The sequence below is a fragment of the Halichoeres trimaculatus genome, unplaced genomic scaffold (genome assembly GCF_033239565.1).
Source record: "Halichoeres trimaculatus isolate MK-OKI-2021-1 unplaced genomic scaffold, fHalTri1.1 fHalTri1_scaffold_4, whole genome shotgun sequence".
Classification (NCBI taxonomy): domain Eukaryota; kingdom Metazoa; phylum Chordata; class Actinopteri; order Labriformes; family Labridae; genus Halichoeres; species Halichoeres trimaculatus.
Genome location: NW_027437182.1, coordinates 11,082,993 through 11,101,076, shown reverse-complemented (window position 1 = coordinate 11,101,076; position 18,084 = coordinate 11,082,993). Strand labels below are relative to the sequence as shown.

The 18,084-nt window shown below is 39.5% G+C and overlaps 3 protein-coding genes across 7 annotated transcripts in view; 1 reads left to right on the top strand and 2 right to left on the bottom strand.

Moving 5' to 3' along the window:
* Positions 1-557: 557 nt before the first annotated feature.
* Positions 558-1,401, bottom strand: LOC141788795 (cornifelin-like). Its single transcript, XM_074667866.1, has 3 exons — positions 1,329-1,401; positions 986-1,173; positions 558-710 (listed from the first exon to the last, which is right to left on the bottom strand). Exons 1-3 carry the CDS (start codon positions 1,399-1,401, stop codon positions 558-560), a joined length of 414 nt encoding a protein of 137 aa, XP_074523967.1.
* A 3,780-nt stretch (positions 1,402-5,181) lies between these two features.
* On the bottom strand, positions 5,182-16,063 carry ttc22 (tetratricopeptide repeat domain 22). Of its 5 annotated transcripts, XM_074668843.1 has the most exons (12): positions 15,924-16,063; positions 15,610-15,800; positions 15,260-15,351; positions 13,873-14,018; positions 9,348-9,634; positions 8,430-8,730; positions 8,254-8,309; positions 8,055-8,170; positions 7,771-7,889; positions 6,667-6,828; positions 6,382-6,534; positions 5,182-6,297 (listed from the first exon to the last, which is right to left on the bottom strand). In XM_074668843.1, the coding sequence occupies exons 5-12, from the start codon at positions 9,608-9,610 to the stop codon at positions 5,758-5,760; spliced, it is 1,710 nt and encodes a 569-aa protein (XP_074524944.1). In that variant the 5' UTR covers positions 9,611-9,634; positions 13,873-14,018; positions 15,260-15,351; positions 15,610-15,800; positions 15,924-16,063; the 3' UTR covers positions 5,182-5,757. The 5 variants fall into 5 exon arrangements, with proteins under 5 accessions (XP_074524944.1, XP_074524943.1, XP_074524946.1 ...); XM_074668842.1 differs by having other exon boundaries at positions 9,348-14,018; XM_074668845.1 differs by lacking the exon at positions 13,873-14,018.
* Positions 16,006-18,084, top strand: part of lurap1 (leucine rich adaptor protein 1) — a 22,545-nt gene continuing 20,466 nt past the window's right edge. Inside the window, exon 1 of the mRNA XM_074668848.1 lies at positions 16,006-16,321. Within this exon, the coding sequence (XP_074524949.1) occupies positions 16,109-16,321 (213 nt within the window). The 5' untranslated portion in view covers positions 16,006-16,108. The remainder of the gene's footprint in view (positions 16,322-18,084) is intronic.

The following is an 18,084-nucleotide window of genomic DNA, read 5'->3' as shown; positions in this document are numbered from 1 at the left end:
TCAAGAGGTTGATGTTGATGACACAGCCAACAGAAACAATTCTAGGAGAAAACATTTGGGCCTTTAGATTTATTAGACCCAACCCACCCTACTACTCCCCAATATTTCAAATAAATAAATTAAAGGCAACAGCAAAGAACCACTTAATTTACTTTACTGAGATGTAAAGGAAAGATATTCTAAATTACAGATGCAATAAAATTGGTTAGAAAAGTGGTTTCTAGGATTACCATATGTCCTGGTTGGCACAAATACACTTTCAGAAACAAACTAGCACAGTTCTATGTAGACACTAGACAGTTTATTCATCAATATTAAAACAAATCAATTCCTCAACACACAAAAACAGAACAGATCATATGAGACTACATCCACAAAATTCATTTTTTAAGTGATTTTTCAATACAGGAAGTCATTCATACTGATTGTACTGATAATTATATGGAGCTGACTTTTACTCAGCATGCTCTGATTCAAAGGTTAAACAACATCTACACAAGCATAATGCCTTACACTAACTCATTACATTGTGTTTTTCACAGGGCAGGGCATACCAATCACACGTTTCCAGGCTGGACCATCATTGGAGCAGGCTGCACATTGACAATGACAGTGGGGTTCTTCTTGCGGTATTTCAACTCACGATTCATCTGACAATAGGAGCACCACTCGCAGAAACATGAAGTGGCGATGTCCTTACAGTGTGAGCCCTGTGGGATACCAAAGTGTGCTCTTGTAACTGTGTTCACTCATTTGCCTCAATCTGATGTCTTTCAGTGGGTGACCAGGATAAGTCATAATATTCCAATAAGATAAACCTTCAAATGCAACAGGTATTTGTTTGTTTGTTTGTTTTTAGCTTGTAAGTCGAACAGTTCCATTCACTGAATTCCACATCATGAAAATGCAAAATTATGTAAAGTTAAAAAATATAAATACTTTTTCTTATTAATTTTTTAAATTTCGTTCTTATTATTTCTTTTACCTTGATTCCATATCTGTGTCGAATGCCCACCCTCAGAGACAGGGCAGCAGGGGGCACACACAGAGGTAACCCACAGGCTGCTGTTATAGCAGGACTCAACATGTCACACAGAGGCAGGCAGCGGTTCTCCCCAAATTTACCTGCAACTGTGCAGGCAAGGCAAGGGCAGCACCAGAAACCATAGCAGCCTGAAATCAAACAGACATGATTCATATTACAGAGGAAACAAAAATTCAATCCACTGAATGCGATATACAAAATTACCAACAAGCTTCTCAAAAGTTTTATCATTAAACAAGATTCTATAAAGTTAATTGTCAAAAGTGGTTGCACTGATTCTTACATGTGCTCATGTCATCACAACAGTCAAAGAGACCAGTGTTCCAGTCCGTCGGGGGAAGTGATGCAAATGCCATTTTGAATTTTCCACAGACAGAGCAATCAACCTGCTGGCATAAACACAAGAGATCAGTATTTTTTCATTTCTATTTTTCAATTTTTACAGTTTACAAAGTCCTGTGGTATCTAACAGGGCAAATCTCTCATATGCACATTAATTTACAAATAAGATAAAGAATTAGTTATTTCTTAAAATCATTAGAATAACCTGCCAAATATATCATCAGCAGATTTGATTAGTTACAAACTTGCATTATCAAATATGCCTCTGTATACATTTTCTAAAAAATATTTAATGCTGAAAACAATGATTCTTGTAATTTAGTTTAAGATTTTTTTAACAACATTTTTTTTAGATTAATGTGAAAAGTACAAAGTGTAATTGAAATCTGGATGAGATACAAAAGATCATTCCATAAGCCACAAAATTTGTCATTTTTTCCTCTCATAAACCAGCGGTTATTAAAAAAAGGTTTACACACAAAAGTATCTTGGATGGACTTCTACTTTTCTGTCTGTGTGCAACAATGTGACCTCATTAATAAGTTCACAAGAGGCTCTCATGGGGTTGTAAAAGCAATGAGCCACAGCTACGCCCACTTGACTTTTCATGCCCTGTGTTTTTAAACATCTTGATAAACTCGTTAGTTTTTATCGCAAAGAAATCTCTTAGAATCACATCTGTACTGCATACAATCACATTCACAGTGAACGATAACTGTCTATCTATTGTAACATTGAATATGGACATTCCAAACAGAGTGGTGACAAAGTTATCAGTACGCTGTGAGTTTAGTAAGTTGTTGAAATATGTGCTGAAAACACCTCTGTATCTCTAAGTGTGTGTCTTTTCCCCTGCTGAGTGACCCAAATAGGCTTTTTGTAGGTCATGCACACAGTATTGAACACCATGATATATATAAAGAAAATTATTAAAAAAAACGTTTATGATGTACTAGCAGTTTGGCTATTTAGAAATGATCCAGTGTGTTGTTACTTTTTATACTGACATCAGCTTGTAGACATCAGAAGTGGCTGAAACTGGGTTGATGCAACCTGTCAACCAATATATGAACTAAGTCAACTACTTTACACCTCTTAAACCTTTATCTGGATCTTGGTTGCTCCAAAAACATATAACAGATCTTTTATCTTATGTTACTTTTCAGTCGTTAAATCTGATGTTTTTAAATCAAATCCAGCAATCTTACCTGATGAAGCGTTAAGCCTTGTTGTCACCTCAGGAAGCTTTGAAAGAATACCTCATGACCAAGGAGTGGCATCACATATATGGAGCATGTTGAGCAAGTGAACTCAAACAATGCTGCAGAACCTGACCCAAAGACAGCTGAAAGCAACAGTGCACAGTCAGAGCGATGTTTTCATTGTTTTCAAATTAATCAGGTGCGGCAAGGCAATGCTTGGTGCCAAAACAGCTCCTGAAGAGCCATACTCGAACAAAACTTATTCTTATTCTCCTATCATTTAGTCATTACTCAAAACTGGCATTTTCTTCCTAACTTGCGTTGGGTTGAAGTGTGTTTGACTCTCTGGGTAGTCAGGTTAGCTTGAAGGGCCACATTCTTTTACATTAGCATCACAAAAGAGCAAAGAGGTGAAATTACATATAATAAATAAATCTTTATTTTATGGTTTGTCATCATATAAACACAAGTTGATCAGAATTTCATGGTGTCACTCACCACAGCTTGTTTCACATTGAGATCTTTCTCCATTGGCACAGACAGGCTTATAAACTGGTAAACAAAGGAAAGAAATGACACCCACCTTAAGACAAGTATTTTCCTCAGGGCAGTCAGCACAGAAGGCTTCACATAATTGAGAGATAACAGATGTTCTTTTTTACTTCATCACTTTGAGTTAAACAAAAGGCTGAAAATTCAATGGTTTAAAATAAAGGTCATATTAGAGAGTTAGCAACTTTAAGCAGAATCACCTAGCTACCACTAGTACATGACCTTATCACAGTAGTCCAGCAAACTTTCACATCTGATTAACAGTTCACTACAATCAGTCAAAAGCTAAAAATACCATTCAAGCAACTGCCAACTGACAGTACTTAGCTAGAAAATTTACTGTCAGCTGTTCTGTTGGCTTAGCGTTCAAGCCTTTCCCAGTGACTTGTTCAATTTGTTCAGAGTAATTCCCTTTAGTTGTCTGATCAACAACACTGTCATGCTAGCAAGTGGCTGGATGCTTATATAAGCAGTCTAACTGTTTTTAGCAGGTTAGCTTTACCTAGTTGTAATTAATTTGCAAGTTATTATGTTATGTAGTTTTGTGGCACAAACAAATACCTCATGAGGTGGGAACTGAAGTCATTAAATAGTGTCACATTTACAAATAGCCATAAGTTCCTTGCTAGTTCCTAGCTAGCTGCACTGCTGCCAAGTAAGTGGAAAGTAGTTGTTGCTAACCTTTGATTAGTCAGGCTTTTCAGATGTTGTTAAACAGGTTTTGTTCTGTGTTGCTTTCCCTTGAAGAACTACTACATTTTTCTCTTGAAGATCAACATTTTTGTTTTAGCTATCAGGAAGAGATGAATCCTTAGAAATCTTGCATCTGGACTACTAATGTGCGGTACAGTAGCATCATGTAATGATGGGTTTTATTATGGATTTTATCTTGGACAGAGTGTACATATAGTAGTAAAGACAGCTTCTGATGATGTTATGACCCAGCCCAGATTTGCTTTCTCCTGTTACTTGAAAGAAGTCATAACAAGTTAATTCTGTCTTTTTTTCTGTTCCACGTAGAACACAAGGTTTAATTTGTTCTTTGGCCCTTTTGAACTCACTGTAACTTTGCCTCTTTTATTACATCATCTCCAAGAAAACTAAGAAGTTATCCAAACCCAAAGAGCTTTGAGTTTTATTACTATGTTGATTCAGGAAATAACACAAGGATTATATCAGTTGTAGTTTGGATAAGACTTTTTAAAACTACTTTTCGCAGTGAAATGTGAGAACCAAACATTGTGGATTTTTTTTTTTCGATTCTTCTCAGAGTTGTGGACATGTTGGCTAACCTAACAGGTGGAGTAGTAAATATTGACACCAGGCCTAAACATCTGACAGACACCAGGAATGCTCCCTCTACTGCTTTCACTGTAAATTTTAAGTTACTGTAGGAGGTTTGTAGAAGTCTTGTAAGTTTCCCTTTTAGAATCAGACCTTCTTTTTCTCCCTGCTACAAGTGTCAACAACGCAAAGTTTAAAGGAACAGCACCAACAAGAATCCAACAAAAAGAGACTTTGAATAGTCTGAATTCCTTTCTGTTGTAAATGACTGAAAGTATGAATGGCAGCTATTGGAGCTAGCTGAGTCTTTTAAAAGCCAAGAAAAGGTGTTTCCTGGCTTGTTTCTTGTGGCATGGTGTTCATTGAAAGCTCTGTCATAACTGAGATGACGCTGTTCTTATATATAATAGAACTAGGTAATAATTCCTGACCATTTCTTTCCTAATCCTTATCAATACTTATTTACATCCATTCACCATATTCCCTCCCCTCCCTGTGCTGAAAGGCAAGATTCGAGGACTTTTTTTTCTAACTTTGAAGCAAAATTCAGAAACAATAAGAATACTGTGGCTAAATAACCATTATTCAGGAAGAACTACTTAACAGCTCTGCTGTTAGGACAGGCACAATACAGTAAAAACAAATCATATTCCATAATTTATTTATTTTTATTTTAAATTAACATAACCAGGGGACCTGTGGAAAAGAAACACATTTATTCTTTATTTTCTCTACACCAGTCCAGAATACAGACATATTCGACAAGTGTATCAAACTTCACTCATAAGAGGACACTTCCTCATTTTAAAGTTTGGTTGAGTTGGGATCTGTGTAGCATATTTATACTCAATAAAGCATGTAATAACCTGTGGTGTGATGAATTTAAGTGTCCATATTTTATTTTAGCAGCAAAAATCTATTTTGTACCAAAGGAACATCACATTTAAATACTGGTTGCTTGACAGACAAGGAACACTTTTTGTTGCCATGAAATTTTCTATTAGGTACCCCTCTTTGATATAACCGTGCTCTTTCAAGGTTTACAATGCCGTTGCAAGTTATGATCCAATCCCGTCCATTTTCATACAAATCTTAAGTTTTCAACCTGCTCTCAATCACAACACATGCATACACTATGAATCTGTGCCGAAATACCATAACTGTGGCTAGATCCCACATTTCCTTTTCAAGTTCATAATCGGTTTGCAGCTTCAAACCATACAGTCAGTGCAGACAGCTTTTTTCTGTGTTTGCAACAGTTCATTTTGGCTGTAAAATACTGTCATTATTGACTGCTTACTTGGTCTCTGTCTCTTAAATGCACATTTTGCCTCATGTAAGTGAGAAAGACTTTGATAATGGTCTCTTTTTGTTAACCATGTGTTGAGGCACGACAGTGTCCAGCAACTTCCTCACCAGGCTGAGCCTGCCGGTCCTGATCATAGCTCGTGATAACTCTGTCACTTCTGCTGTGTGAGACCTGTACAGGCACTTAAGCTCAGCTTTCACCACGTCTGCAGGATACCTCTCCTCTGCCTTTTTCACACACTGCTCCAGCTGTGTGGTTGTATGGGTGGGGTCAGGGCCTCCTTGCATGAACAGAGCAAGGAGAGCCTGTAGGAGGCAGCGCAGAGCTGTGGTGTCCATGGTCCCGGGTCTCTCTAGCTCCATAGCCTGTTTGAAGCAGTCTGCTGCATTCTGCTCCTCACCTTTCAGCAACAGGCAGCGTCCTTTGAGCACGTGGAGGTCCGGCAGGCTGTCACTCAGCTCAAACTGTAGAGCATGAGACAGACTCACAAGAGCACAGTTCACCGCCCCCTCATCCACCAAAAGACTCTCCTGGAGGGCATCTACACCCATGTAGTAGTAAACCTGAAGGGAGGGGAGATTCATCTGAAAACCCTGTGGCAGCAGAAAATACATCCAGTTTACTTGGAGTTACTAGCTAATGTTTACCTGTGCCATCTCCAGGTGAGTGCGCAGACACGGGCGCACAGTCAGGACCTTGTCCAAGTCTTTTCTGGCCTCAGTTAGCTTCTGGCGGTCTGGGATTCCACCATTACCCTGTTTTGCAATCTCCAGATCCCTGATGTAGAGCATCATACTGATCTAACAAAAAAAACCTCAATAAATACTTGTACAGTTCAACATAGATTCCACGTAATTTTGTAATAACTTAAAAAAAACCCTCAAATTTCTGTAATGAATTGTGAAGCATTGACTTTATTTCAGCAGCAGTACCTTTGCACGTGTGCAGTACGCCTGCCAGTTGAGCTCTGGGTCTGGGAGCACGTTTAATGCCATGTTGCAGATCCCTGTGGCCATCTCGTGTTTGCCCAGCAGGAAGAAGACTTTTGCTAGAAGGTTCAAGGTGAATGCATCCTCACTGGCCAGGTTTATGGCCTAATAGCACAGACAATTAAGCAGCATGTTCAAGTAAAGTAACACAGAGAGGAGACTGTGGAAATGTCAAACTAATAACTGAAACTATTAACCCTTTCTTTCTCTTATAGAGAAAAAGCTGTAACCAATAAATGGTTGGACCGTTTTTAAGAGAGGTTTAAATCCCATGTAAAAAATATTTTGCCACTGAGCAGGTCACATGTGCAACAATGTTTACCATGGCGATCTAAATCATGGATGCAAAAGTGTTCACTGATGGTAAAGCAGAAAGATCAAGAGCTCCCCCTGCTGGCTGGCTGCAGTATATATATTCTATATAGTTAGAATACACATCAGATAAAATGGTATTAAACATGATTTATGTTACTGGTTTATGTCTGAGTGCTCATATTTTGGAGGAGTTTTATTTTAGTTATTTATTTGATGCTAAAAAAAAAGAGGGGACGTGATATGATTGACAGCTCTGATGACAAATGTGAGCTCTAACAGTAGCCTGTAACTGGATTATACGAGTAGAGAAGTACCATGGAGAAGAACACTTGACAAACACTAACACAAGAGCTGTTAAACTTCCTGCAGCCATGAGAATCTGTCTTTATCCAGCTCAAGAATCTGCTCTGCAATGGACTGTATCGACCTGAGGGATCTCAGATGTTTTATATGTTAATGCGTAAGTAGTTAGGGTTTGACGTCAGTCCCATGATCGTACCAGTTTCTGTGTATGCCTTGGCTGCACCATGGCGATATGTCAGCACTCAATGAGGGTGAAAATGAGGACGCTGTCTGTTCTTTATACATTCAATGCTCAACATTCTAATACACACATTGTAACTGAGTAATGTTGCTCCATAGTCCAGCCTCAGGTCTTGAGAAATAGGCCTAAGTTGTTATGTGGTCTTGTCAGATGTTTGGTGAAGGATTTTAAAGTGTGGGTGAACTCACCGTTCCATAGCAGGACAGAGGATCTGAGGCAGAGTAACCGCAGTCATGTATGGACATGGGCACAGTGCTGAACTCCTCCTTCCTTTCCAGCATGAGGCCGACATAACACCAAGCAAGAGCTGAAAGGAGACAGTTTTAATAGGTTGTATCTAAGCTAGTTTTCTCCTTTGATTGCAGATGATCAGTTAGTACAATGCTGTGGCATAAAATCTGGAATCATCGTCATTTAATCCTAAAACAAACACCATCAGGATAAGCAAAAGAAGAGCCAGGGTTATGTTTACCTTTGTTTTGTGTTTTCTTTGATTCCAGTGTTTCTTTAAGGAGTTTCAGCCCTTTATTGAAGAGAGAGAGTCTGGAGTATTCAGAGTCTTCTTTGGTTTTTACGATGTCGTCGAGTCTAGAGGGAGGAGATGAATAGGAACAAGTTCATGCTTGCACATTATGTAATGCAACAATTATTTTTGGACAGCAGTTTTGTACCTTATGTAGATGGTTGCCATTTTAAAATACCAGCTACGCTTTTCTTCCAGGGGTATCTGAAAAACAGCAACATATTCAAGAAGCCTATTATACATCTACTGTTCATCATCTTCAGCTGTTCAATAGAACTGTAAGGCATCATTCTGAGTGTTAATGTATATGAGTGTTGGTCTCACCAGAGCCCCCCCATAAACCAGCGCTCTGTTAAAAAGCGCCAGTGATGCAGTCAGTCTCTCCCTCAGGTCTTCCTCACTCTCCAGTTCCACATCGTACGGATACACGTAGGCCTGTTCAGCCAGGCAGCGAGCCGCCAGGACCCGAGTCTCCTCCTGAGAGGCCTCACCAGCATCTATTCCCATGAGTTGGGACACTTTCTCCACGCATTCCCCCGCATCCACCTCTCTCTTCAACTTGTCATAGACGTAGCCCAGGTTTGCCCAGGCGTTGAGGTTACCAGGGTCTTCTTTACAAATGCTCCTAAGAGGTGCAAACAGAGACAGGCGTTAGAGCTTTGAAAATATAAAGTCAAAATAGTCTGTTATTTCTCGCTATCAGACAAAAAACCTCAAAGAGACTACCAAGGAATTGCAAGGGACTTATGAATGTCATTCATTGTCCTCAGAGGCTGAATCCTGCATATTACTTTACTATGAAAGTAATATTTGCAACTCTTTAAATGATGTCCATAGAACTGGTACAAAAAAATCACTTTTCCCTCAGAAGGATCTTTCCTTATCTTATGGTATCATATTGCAATATATAGCATCCTATCATATCATCTCTTTATATTACACTATTGCTTTGTTGCCTCGTATCATATCATATCCTACTGTATCGGATTATGCCAAGGTCTTAACATGATAAAGTGTGCAATTGAAATGAAACATGGTCCAAAATCAACACTTTGGGTGTTAAGATCAAGCTAAGCAGGCTTGAATATGTTGGTTATTACAGCATACATTTTCCAGTATTAAAGAGCACATCAAGAGTAAAGTTGTCATGTAAAACCAGGCATCAGAAACGTCTCAGATTGACTCCTCGAGTGCGTCTAAGCCACTGTTTGAATGACTGTTTGAATGATGGCGTCTCCTTACCTGAATATTTCCTCTGCTGTATCCAGCTGTTCCAGGTGGAAGGCCAGCAGACCCAGCAGATTTCTCACAGCGTACTGCAGACATCCAGCCTCAGCCTCCAGCTCCCCCCTCAGACTCTCCTGTTTCAGGTAAGTGTCCCTGAGCCTCAGCTTCACAGGCCCCACGGGATCACAGTTCAGGTTAAGCTCCAGGTGGAAGTGGCCGGGGATGTAGTCCATGTCCTCCATGAGAGACTCAATGTCCTCTGTGCCGTTTCCCTCCATGGCCTCCTACTTCACCTCCTCCACCTGATAAAAAGTTAAAAAATCAAAACAAATCTACTTTTATTTCATATTTTTGCTTTCAATCCTACAGAAGAATACCTTTCTTTCTCCTGAGCCTACAACTGAATCTGTTGTGAAATAATTCAAACACCCACTTTTCTTGTCACGTTGCAGACAGGTTGAGCAGGTTGGACTTGGGAGTGACAGGGAGTGGAGTGTATGGCCAAGGGGAGATAGTGCATAGCTATGGATACATATTTCAAAGCTTGTTCAAAATGTATTACATTTAAGTCCCCTGATTTTAATTCTCCTTCATCAATTGTATACCATAGTCCCTCTTTTCATTTTTCCAACTTAGCAATTCTTTTGATTTGTCTTGTTTTGATGTCTCTTCTCTTCTTATTTTTCCCTTCAACAGAAGACATTTCAAAAAGTCTGCTGTGACAGGTTGATATTTTTTGCCTTGAGTTGTGTAAAAATGCTGTTGAAGCTTTGTTTGTCATCCATGTCTGAGTCAGCTGTAGCTGCCAGAAGAATGTGAACCACAAAAAGAAGTGTGACTGAAACACAGGAAGCTCAATAAAACAATGTTTCTATTTCATGTTACTACAGCCAAGATTTCACTCATTTGAGAAAAATAGAAAAACCTGTTCTGTATAATGAACTCTTGACAGAACATGTAAACACCTTGAGGACAAATGTAGATACTGTGCAAAGAGATCAACAAAAACAAGCACTCTTTTTCATGCAAGTCTCTCAACTGTCCTACAATATCAGATAATCAGAAGATAAGCACATTTTTTTTGGTTTTAGTTACTGTAGCATTCAAATCATTTGTCTTCCACCAGAGTGAAAACTTTTGTTATGATAAACTAGTACAGCAGCAGAAATAAAAGAGAGGGATTTCAGTGTTAAATCCTATGAAACGCAATGCTTCAAATGGATTTACAGGCCCACATCAAACGTGTTTCCCCAAACAGGTGAAAACTCTAAAAAACAAAGAGAGATTTTTCCACAAAGCCTCAGAATAAAGAGACCTTTATAGACACACTTTGAAGATAGATCAGCTGACAGCTGTGGGGAAAAGGCAGCCGAAATCATTTCAAACAAGCCCAGCAGGACGGCATTTAGTAGATATAGCACTGTACTAAACATCAGGGTGTGTTTTATCATACACCATATATAAAAGTGCCATCAGTGTAAAATTTAAAAACTGCACTCCAGACTGTTGACTGTATTTACAATCTGTCAGTTATAACATCACAAACATTTCACTAACATATGATTACATAACGGAAACAGTCAGTGGCAGACATCGCTTTCGAAGGATGAGTTAAAAAGTATGCATGCAGTGCCACTCTACCATCAAAAGTTGCTTAGACAGGGCTGTGTTTGGTTTTCTCCACTACAATGACACCTTAGAAGAAACTTCACTCCCTATGAAAGTGCATTGTGGCCAGCATTGCATTAAACTTTCTCCAACCTACAGACTCCTTGAAGGGCATTTCAATTATTTACATATGAACAGCAATTCACCGCGTTTTCTCCAATGATAGCCCTGGATGGCATTTTTAATCACACTAAAAGCCATCACTGAAGGCACTGAACCATGTTTTCTTTAAAGAACAAGAGGATCTTTATCTAATTCTTTCCAACAACACTTCTTTCCAATTTACCAACTGAGTGGTGACCATTTAGAGGACATTCATTTTTGTTTTCTACACTCCAAAGGCATTTTAAGGCCTTGTATTAAAATAATCTTGAAATGTAAAGGCATCCTGGACAGCACTCTGTCACAGTTTCTTATGTACATTTAGGTAATAAACCAAGTTGGGTTTTTTTTTTTTTCGTTGCTAGGCGCTGCCTAAGTAGCTGCCTGTTGCAGCAGCTCTCTCTTCTTTGTCTGTTTCTTGTAGTTTTTTTCATCTCTTTTTTGTCATCTTTGTATTTGGAGTGGATCATCACTTTGTATGGTTCATTGTTGGTCATGGACACCAAACTTTTTGTGTCTTCAGCGATATTTTTACTACTTTTCTCCTGTTTGTCTGGAGATCCTACATGTAACCATGGCTGCATTGTTTACATGTGAAATTAGCTGTTAGCAGCCTGTAGCATGTCAATGCTAACTGGTGTAGGGCTTGATGATTTCCCTCAAGGTGAGGAGGAGGAGGTGAGGGTGTGAGCTGGGAGGTGACGACATGGACCTGTCCTTCCATCCATCGTTGTTGAGAACGTGTGATCTATCTCCGGTGGAATGGACGAGCTAGCCGTACTAGCCCAGCGGCAGAGGGGCTGCCAGAGGGCAAAGTGGCATCGTGCTGTTCACGGACGTGGCTGACAGAGCTGACATTGAACGCCGGCGCCACATTGGAGGAGCTTTGCCTGCTGTGGGCAGACAGGATCCAGGAGACTCAGTCCTGGACCCTGTGGAGGTGGAGACTGGCTGGGCTGGAGAGTGGTGGACGGGGTGTCGTCATCTATTTTCTTATGGACCTTTTTGCACTTTCTATACACTTTTTTACTTTTGTTTTCTTGACTGCTGCTGTGACTCCTGAATTTCCCCTTGGGGATAAATAAAGTATTTTCTATTCTATTTTTTCTATTCTAAGTTTTCTCCAATATTCATACATGTTCTGATATCTGGGGGTCACTTCATCACGCTTTCTTTGCCAGAAGAGCATCACTGAAGGTACCTCCACTGGAGACGATGACTCACTTTTTATGTTATCTCTCCTGAAAGAGCAGCCAGAAGACTGCTTCATTCATTTCCTCTAATAGATGGCACTCTGTAAAGCACATTTTCAAGATATCTTCGATAAAAGGAAACTCTCATGTTGGATTTATCAAATATGAGCAATAAAACACAGGTACTGAGATAGCACACGTGGGTTTTTTTGGTGAAAATTCAAGGAAAAAGGAAATAAAAACCCATAAAACTGCTTCAGAATTCCAAACAGTTCATTTAAAATATGACTCAAATTTTTTGGACCGTTGAGGAGTAAAAAGCCTCAGGAGGAAAGACAAGCAAGTGTCTGTAAAAGGAGTTGGCAAGAAGAGATCACAGCTGGCAGCAGTGAAGCATCAGCTCACAGATCTCACAGGTCATGGAGAGGACAGGCGCTCACAAACATCAGACCTTTATGATGTGGTTAGAAACTTGATCACCTGAATCAAACCCACACAAATATAGAGGGAACATGAAAACCCACACACCTCTGCTGCCTGAGCTACACAGAGATGGACCTTCTACCAGAGTGTGTGTCATAATGTGTGTTTAGCTCTGCAAATTTGCCTCTTCGTGGGCAGCTTTTCCATTTGTATCATGTGGGTGTACAGAAAACTGAAAATTTTTCTCCTCTCTGCAACCGTTGCCATGGTGGCAAGCCTCGATACGGGGCTGATTGCATGGTAACGTAATGATTACAGATGCCTGTTTGTATGACTCTGCAGCTTTGAAGCCAAAGACCCAAATGAAACGGCATTTTTATCTTTCAGGCTCCAATTCATGTGATAGATTTTGCATATGAAACGCAAAATGACAACAGCAAAGGTTCTAGAGGAAAGATGGTGACCTGCAATAACCCTGTAGCTTTTGTAGTCTCCTTCTGTAAAGCAGGATTAGGATGAATGCCCCATATTGTTAGTTTGCTGTTAAACTAACCCCTTTTTAACCTACTTCACCACAGTGGGGTGGGTCTTAGTTTCTGGTTCACAGCACAGTGTATAACTAAGATAAGAGCAAACCTTGAAGCATTAGAAGTTGTCTGGCATCCTTCTCTATAGAAACGTTACATTTACACTGACAGGAGTATAGTTGGGTAGATTCGGGGCCCCTCACGAGATGTGACACTGGACACAAAAGATCATAGGATCACAGGAAAGCCTCATTAATCCAGACTTTATACCCTCCTGTCCCCTCTCTCTAGGCTTAGGTCTTCTCTGTTATCACTACCTTTGTTACACATTCACTATCTGGCTCTAAAAAGGTCTCATAGCAGTATTAAAAATGGAAGGTTTTAATGTTTCATTGTGTATTAAGCTGTATGTCACCATCTAAAGCTGGAGATAAAGGAGCCTCAGTGGCCTTTATACCTCTTCAGAAAGACAGACACAGCCTTAATCCACTTCACATCCCCAATCCTGCTTTTAACGTATTGATATTTAATGCTAATGTTCCCCTGGCTCTTTTTCACTGCCTACACCTCTTTATACTTCATTAGACCAGGAAACACTTGTGCATTTGATTAGTGCTCATGCCAAACCTTTCGAAGCCCCTTCATCACTGCTGACGATGACTGCCTCTTCATTTTCGGTCAGCTTCTCTCTGAATGAACGTTCACATGAAAAGCTTCTGTGGGGTCTCACTCTGACTGCAGATTTCACAGCTCAATGTCTCTTTGTGCTGTCGCTGGTGTGAAAACAGGCATTTATTGTTAGCGTGCAGATAATCTCACAGAGAATTTAACCAAAAATGATGATGATGATAATGTCTGATTTCATTGTTACAACTATGACTTCTTTCATTGTACTATCAACAAACTGCTCTTTGATTTAAATTATTAATTGATATGATCAGGACAGTATCTGAGAGCCTTGGGTGACTTCTTCTTCCAAACTCTCTATTAGCTCTGCTGAGGCCATATAGGAGCAAATTTGACATATGACTGTGATTATCAAGACGGTTGGCAACTAACCCCTAGATTTGGAAGTTCCTCATTAGGTACAACAATATAATCAAATACATACATCTTATTTGTGGGTGCCTTTCTTGACACTCAAGGTCACAGCTAAGTATAGTTTCATAATATCCAAAAGTCCTATTACACACAAACTGCGATGAATACTCTTAGTTTTGCTTTTCACACTTCTTGGCTCTCCATTCATGCATGGATTCTGGCCCACATGGTGCACACAGATGAATAAATGTGAGGTTATGATAGGCTTACATGCCTCATTGCTCATCTGAGGGTCTGGGAATACTTTGATAGCAAATATTTATATTAGGAATGATCAATACCAATACCAGTACGAGTACTCCCTCTTGAGTACTCACCAATACAGAGTACCGATACGACTAGTACTTTTGATACATAAAATTTGAATTAACAGTGACACATCATTTTGATCAAAGGCAGCACAGTCACTCTGCCATTAAGTCCATATAAAAACCCAAACAACTCTCTCTGAGTTTACAATTTTTTTGATAAATGTTAATAAAAAGTATATCAAAAGTGCACAATACTACTAGAAACTGTCAGAGTTTAAGTTTTTTTCAAAGAAAACTAAAGTGCAAAATAAGATGGTTTAACTGTTAACTCTTCCTGGTTCATTCATATTGTTCATGGTGTTAAACTGCAGCAATTAGCAGCAACTAGTGGCGAGAAGGACTTGCATGACATAAGATTTTTTTGCCTAGAGTATCTGCTGCTGGTATCTGCAGCCCTTCCGAGTACCGATACTTTGAAGAAAGGCTGGTATCAGTCTGATACTGATACCTGGTATCGGTAAATGCCCATCCCTAATTTTTATATTTTTATTTGTGGGATGTGTTAATTTTAATGGTTTTCTTCAGTCTAAAACCAAATGATCACAACTCCTTCCATGAGAGATGCAAAGTTCAAAACAAACAGAAAAACAGGTTTTACTAACCTTATTTGTGTTACAATGACAGCATGACCTGCCTGGCCAGTAACTGACCTGCTGTTTTGTTGTCTAGATCATCATTAAAAACATCCTGGGAACTGAAAAAAAAAAGAAAATAAAAGGTTGAATCAAAATAAAATAAAAAAGTTGACTTTGCACCATGATGAGAAAAAAAATAATTTGTGATGCCAAGAAAAACTTTCATTACCCTGAAATTGTGAAAAAAAAAATGAAAATGTTACCTAAGAAGCTGTTAATCAGTTAAATAAAAAGCCTATTGTACAAAATTTATTTTATTTTAGTAGTACACGTTAGAATTCTTTAGCATGTTCTTTCTTTTACTTTGAAGGTCTCACCGGAAGTTGTACGATATTGCTGCAGTTGACTTGACGCTGTGGGTCTCCTCTCACTCTGCGGCTGCTGGTCGCTGTCATCATGCAGGTGGAATCTGCGCAACGTAGCTCCGTGTAAGAATCTCCGCTCAGACACAGCAGCCCTCCCCGGCCTGCAGCGACCACACAGCGGACACTGGACTCTGGACATCGGCCTGTTTGGGAACAAACATCAAACCGAGCCGTCAGAAAATCTTTTTCTGCCTGACTTTGTTGAGAAATCTTTGATATCAAACCAGATACCAGCACAGCTAAAACAGACATTCATCTGACATTACCCAGCTGGAGCACCAACACGTTGTTGTGTTGATGCTGTCAGATTGCTTGTCTCTCTTAGCGCAGCCTAACTCAGCTGAAGTCGCAGAGGATGCCACACAATCCTTTAGGCACTGACAATCTCCAACAAACAAGAAGGACGTAATCTTTGTCCTGCGGATATCTGAGGAGTAAACAAACACAAACGATGGATGAAGGCAACGCCACGGAGACCATCCCAGATCTGAAAGACATAGAGGTGAAAATTGGCCGGAAGACCCCGGAGGGTTTGCTCAGGTGGATGCGGGAAGAGACGTCCACTCTCCGGGGAGATGCCAAGCTGAGTACCGGACACGAAAACAGTAAGGAGACTGGAAAGAAGAGTCTGGATGAAAAGATCAGGAAACTGAAGATGGAGATGGTAAGAGAGTGATAGTCGATCATTTATGCGCGTGTGTGAGCACGCGAGTGTGTATGTGTGCGCGTGGCAGACTTGTTTTTGAGAATCAAGACAAGAGACACCATCCACTGATGCCTCACTTATCAATGGCTTTGTCTCACGTCTTTATGTCTAGTATTGAGCTTATCAGCTCACGTGTTAATCATATTTCAAGACTTTGAAGGCTAGGTGTGTTGATCAACTAGTGGAAAAAACAAAAACAAAAACAGGACGAAAAACATCAAGATAAACTACTTTATGGATGGAAGTTGTTAAACAGCGTCAATGCCACAAGCATTACATTAAAATGTGCACTAACAATATTTCAATGACTGCTAGCTCTTTTAAATAAAGAGTGATAACTAAGTACTTAAAATGAAATCACGAGTTTAAAGAGGTGTTTAAAAATAGAATTCAAACATTACACTTTTAACACATTTCAAAGAACTGTGTCAAAAATGCTAAATATGTTTTGTGGAATATTAAAGGGGCTGTGAGGTGTGATCTTGCAAAAGTCTCCCTTCTAGATAGCCTACGCCTGGTTGTAATCCACACTTAAAGATGCTATGAGGAGGATCTGTTCGAATTGGACTGCCTCGCCACCTGCTGGCCTGGAGTTCCAGGCACACTGTCGTAATGACCTAAGTGAGGTGTGTGTTTGTTTTGGAATTAAAAGGAGATCAGATGGAAATAAGTTTTCTTTGTTCAAGAAAACTTCATTTTTAGCAGCGAAAACACAGATCTATCTTCTCACTTTTAAACTTCGTCAGCCGGCGTGGTGTTGTCATAGAGATGTAGACGTGCTGTAAACTAATCCAGTTTTGCCTGACCCGATCAGGAAACCAAGAAGTCGCAATTTGAAATAACCTGTAACCTGTAATATTGGTGCTGATAATCTCATTTAAAGTGTGGCTTACAATCAGGTGTATACCTAGAAAGGAGACTTTTGCAAGATCACTTACAAACTCCTTACAGCCCCTTCAAAATGCAACTTCTTAGCTTCCTGATCGGGTAAAGCCGGACCAGATTGATGTAAATACTGATTTTTCATCTTAACTCTTGGCAAGGAAGCAACTATTCTTAATTTCTTGCTTTAGCATTTTTCCCTTTCTAAATTTAAATTGTAACTCAACAAGACACACCGATATCTAAAATAGAGCACTATAAGTACGGTTTCTTCGTTGTCAATGCATAAGACATCATCTGGAGCTAAACAGACAGTCTGTCTGCATTAGGAGTATTGACTGGATAAGAAAAATGTTAATGAAAAAGTTAGCATTCACGATAGTTTCAAAATTTCAATGTTTGCTAACCAATGTAGTTTTCCTTAAAAATTTAGACACCAGCCTCTGAAATCCCAGTGGACCTGAGGAAGTTTGTATTTATTTTCCATTATTTCCAGGTGTTAAACTCTCATTACACCGTTTCTACTATTTTGTGGCGTTTTAGGACAATGTGGCATCTTTTGCTGTGATAAATTACAAAACAAGCAGTCTAAAATCTCTGGGCTGCAGTGAATGATTTTCACTAATGTTTTCCTTGTCCAGCCAAGTCTTTTCTGTATTTGACAGTTGATTATTTTCCATTGAGTGGTTGATTCAGTCCATTCAACAAACATCTCTCTTTGTGCTTGTTTACACGGGGCCCTGCCTCCTCTAAACAGTGGAGCTCTGCAGCAGTAATGAACCACTTTTTCCCTCTTTGTGATCATTTATGTCATACATTCTTCAGGCTATGACACATAC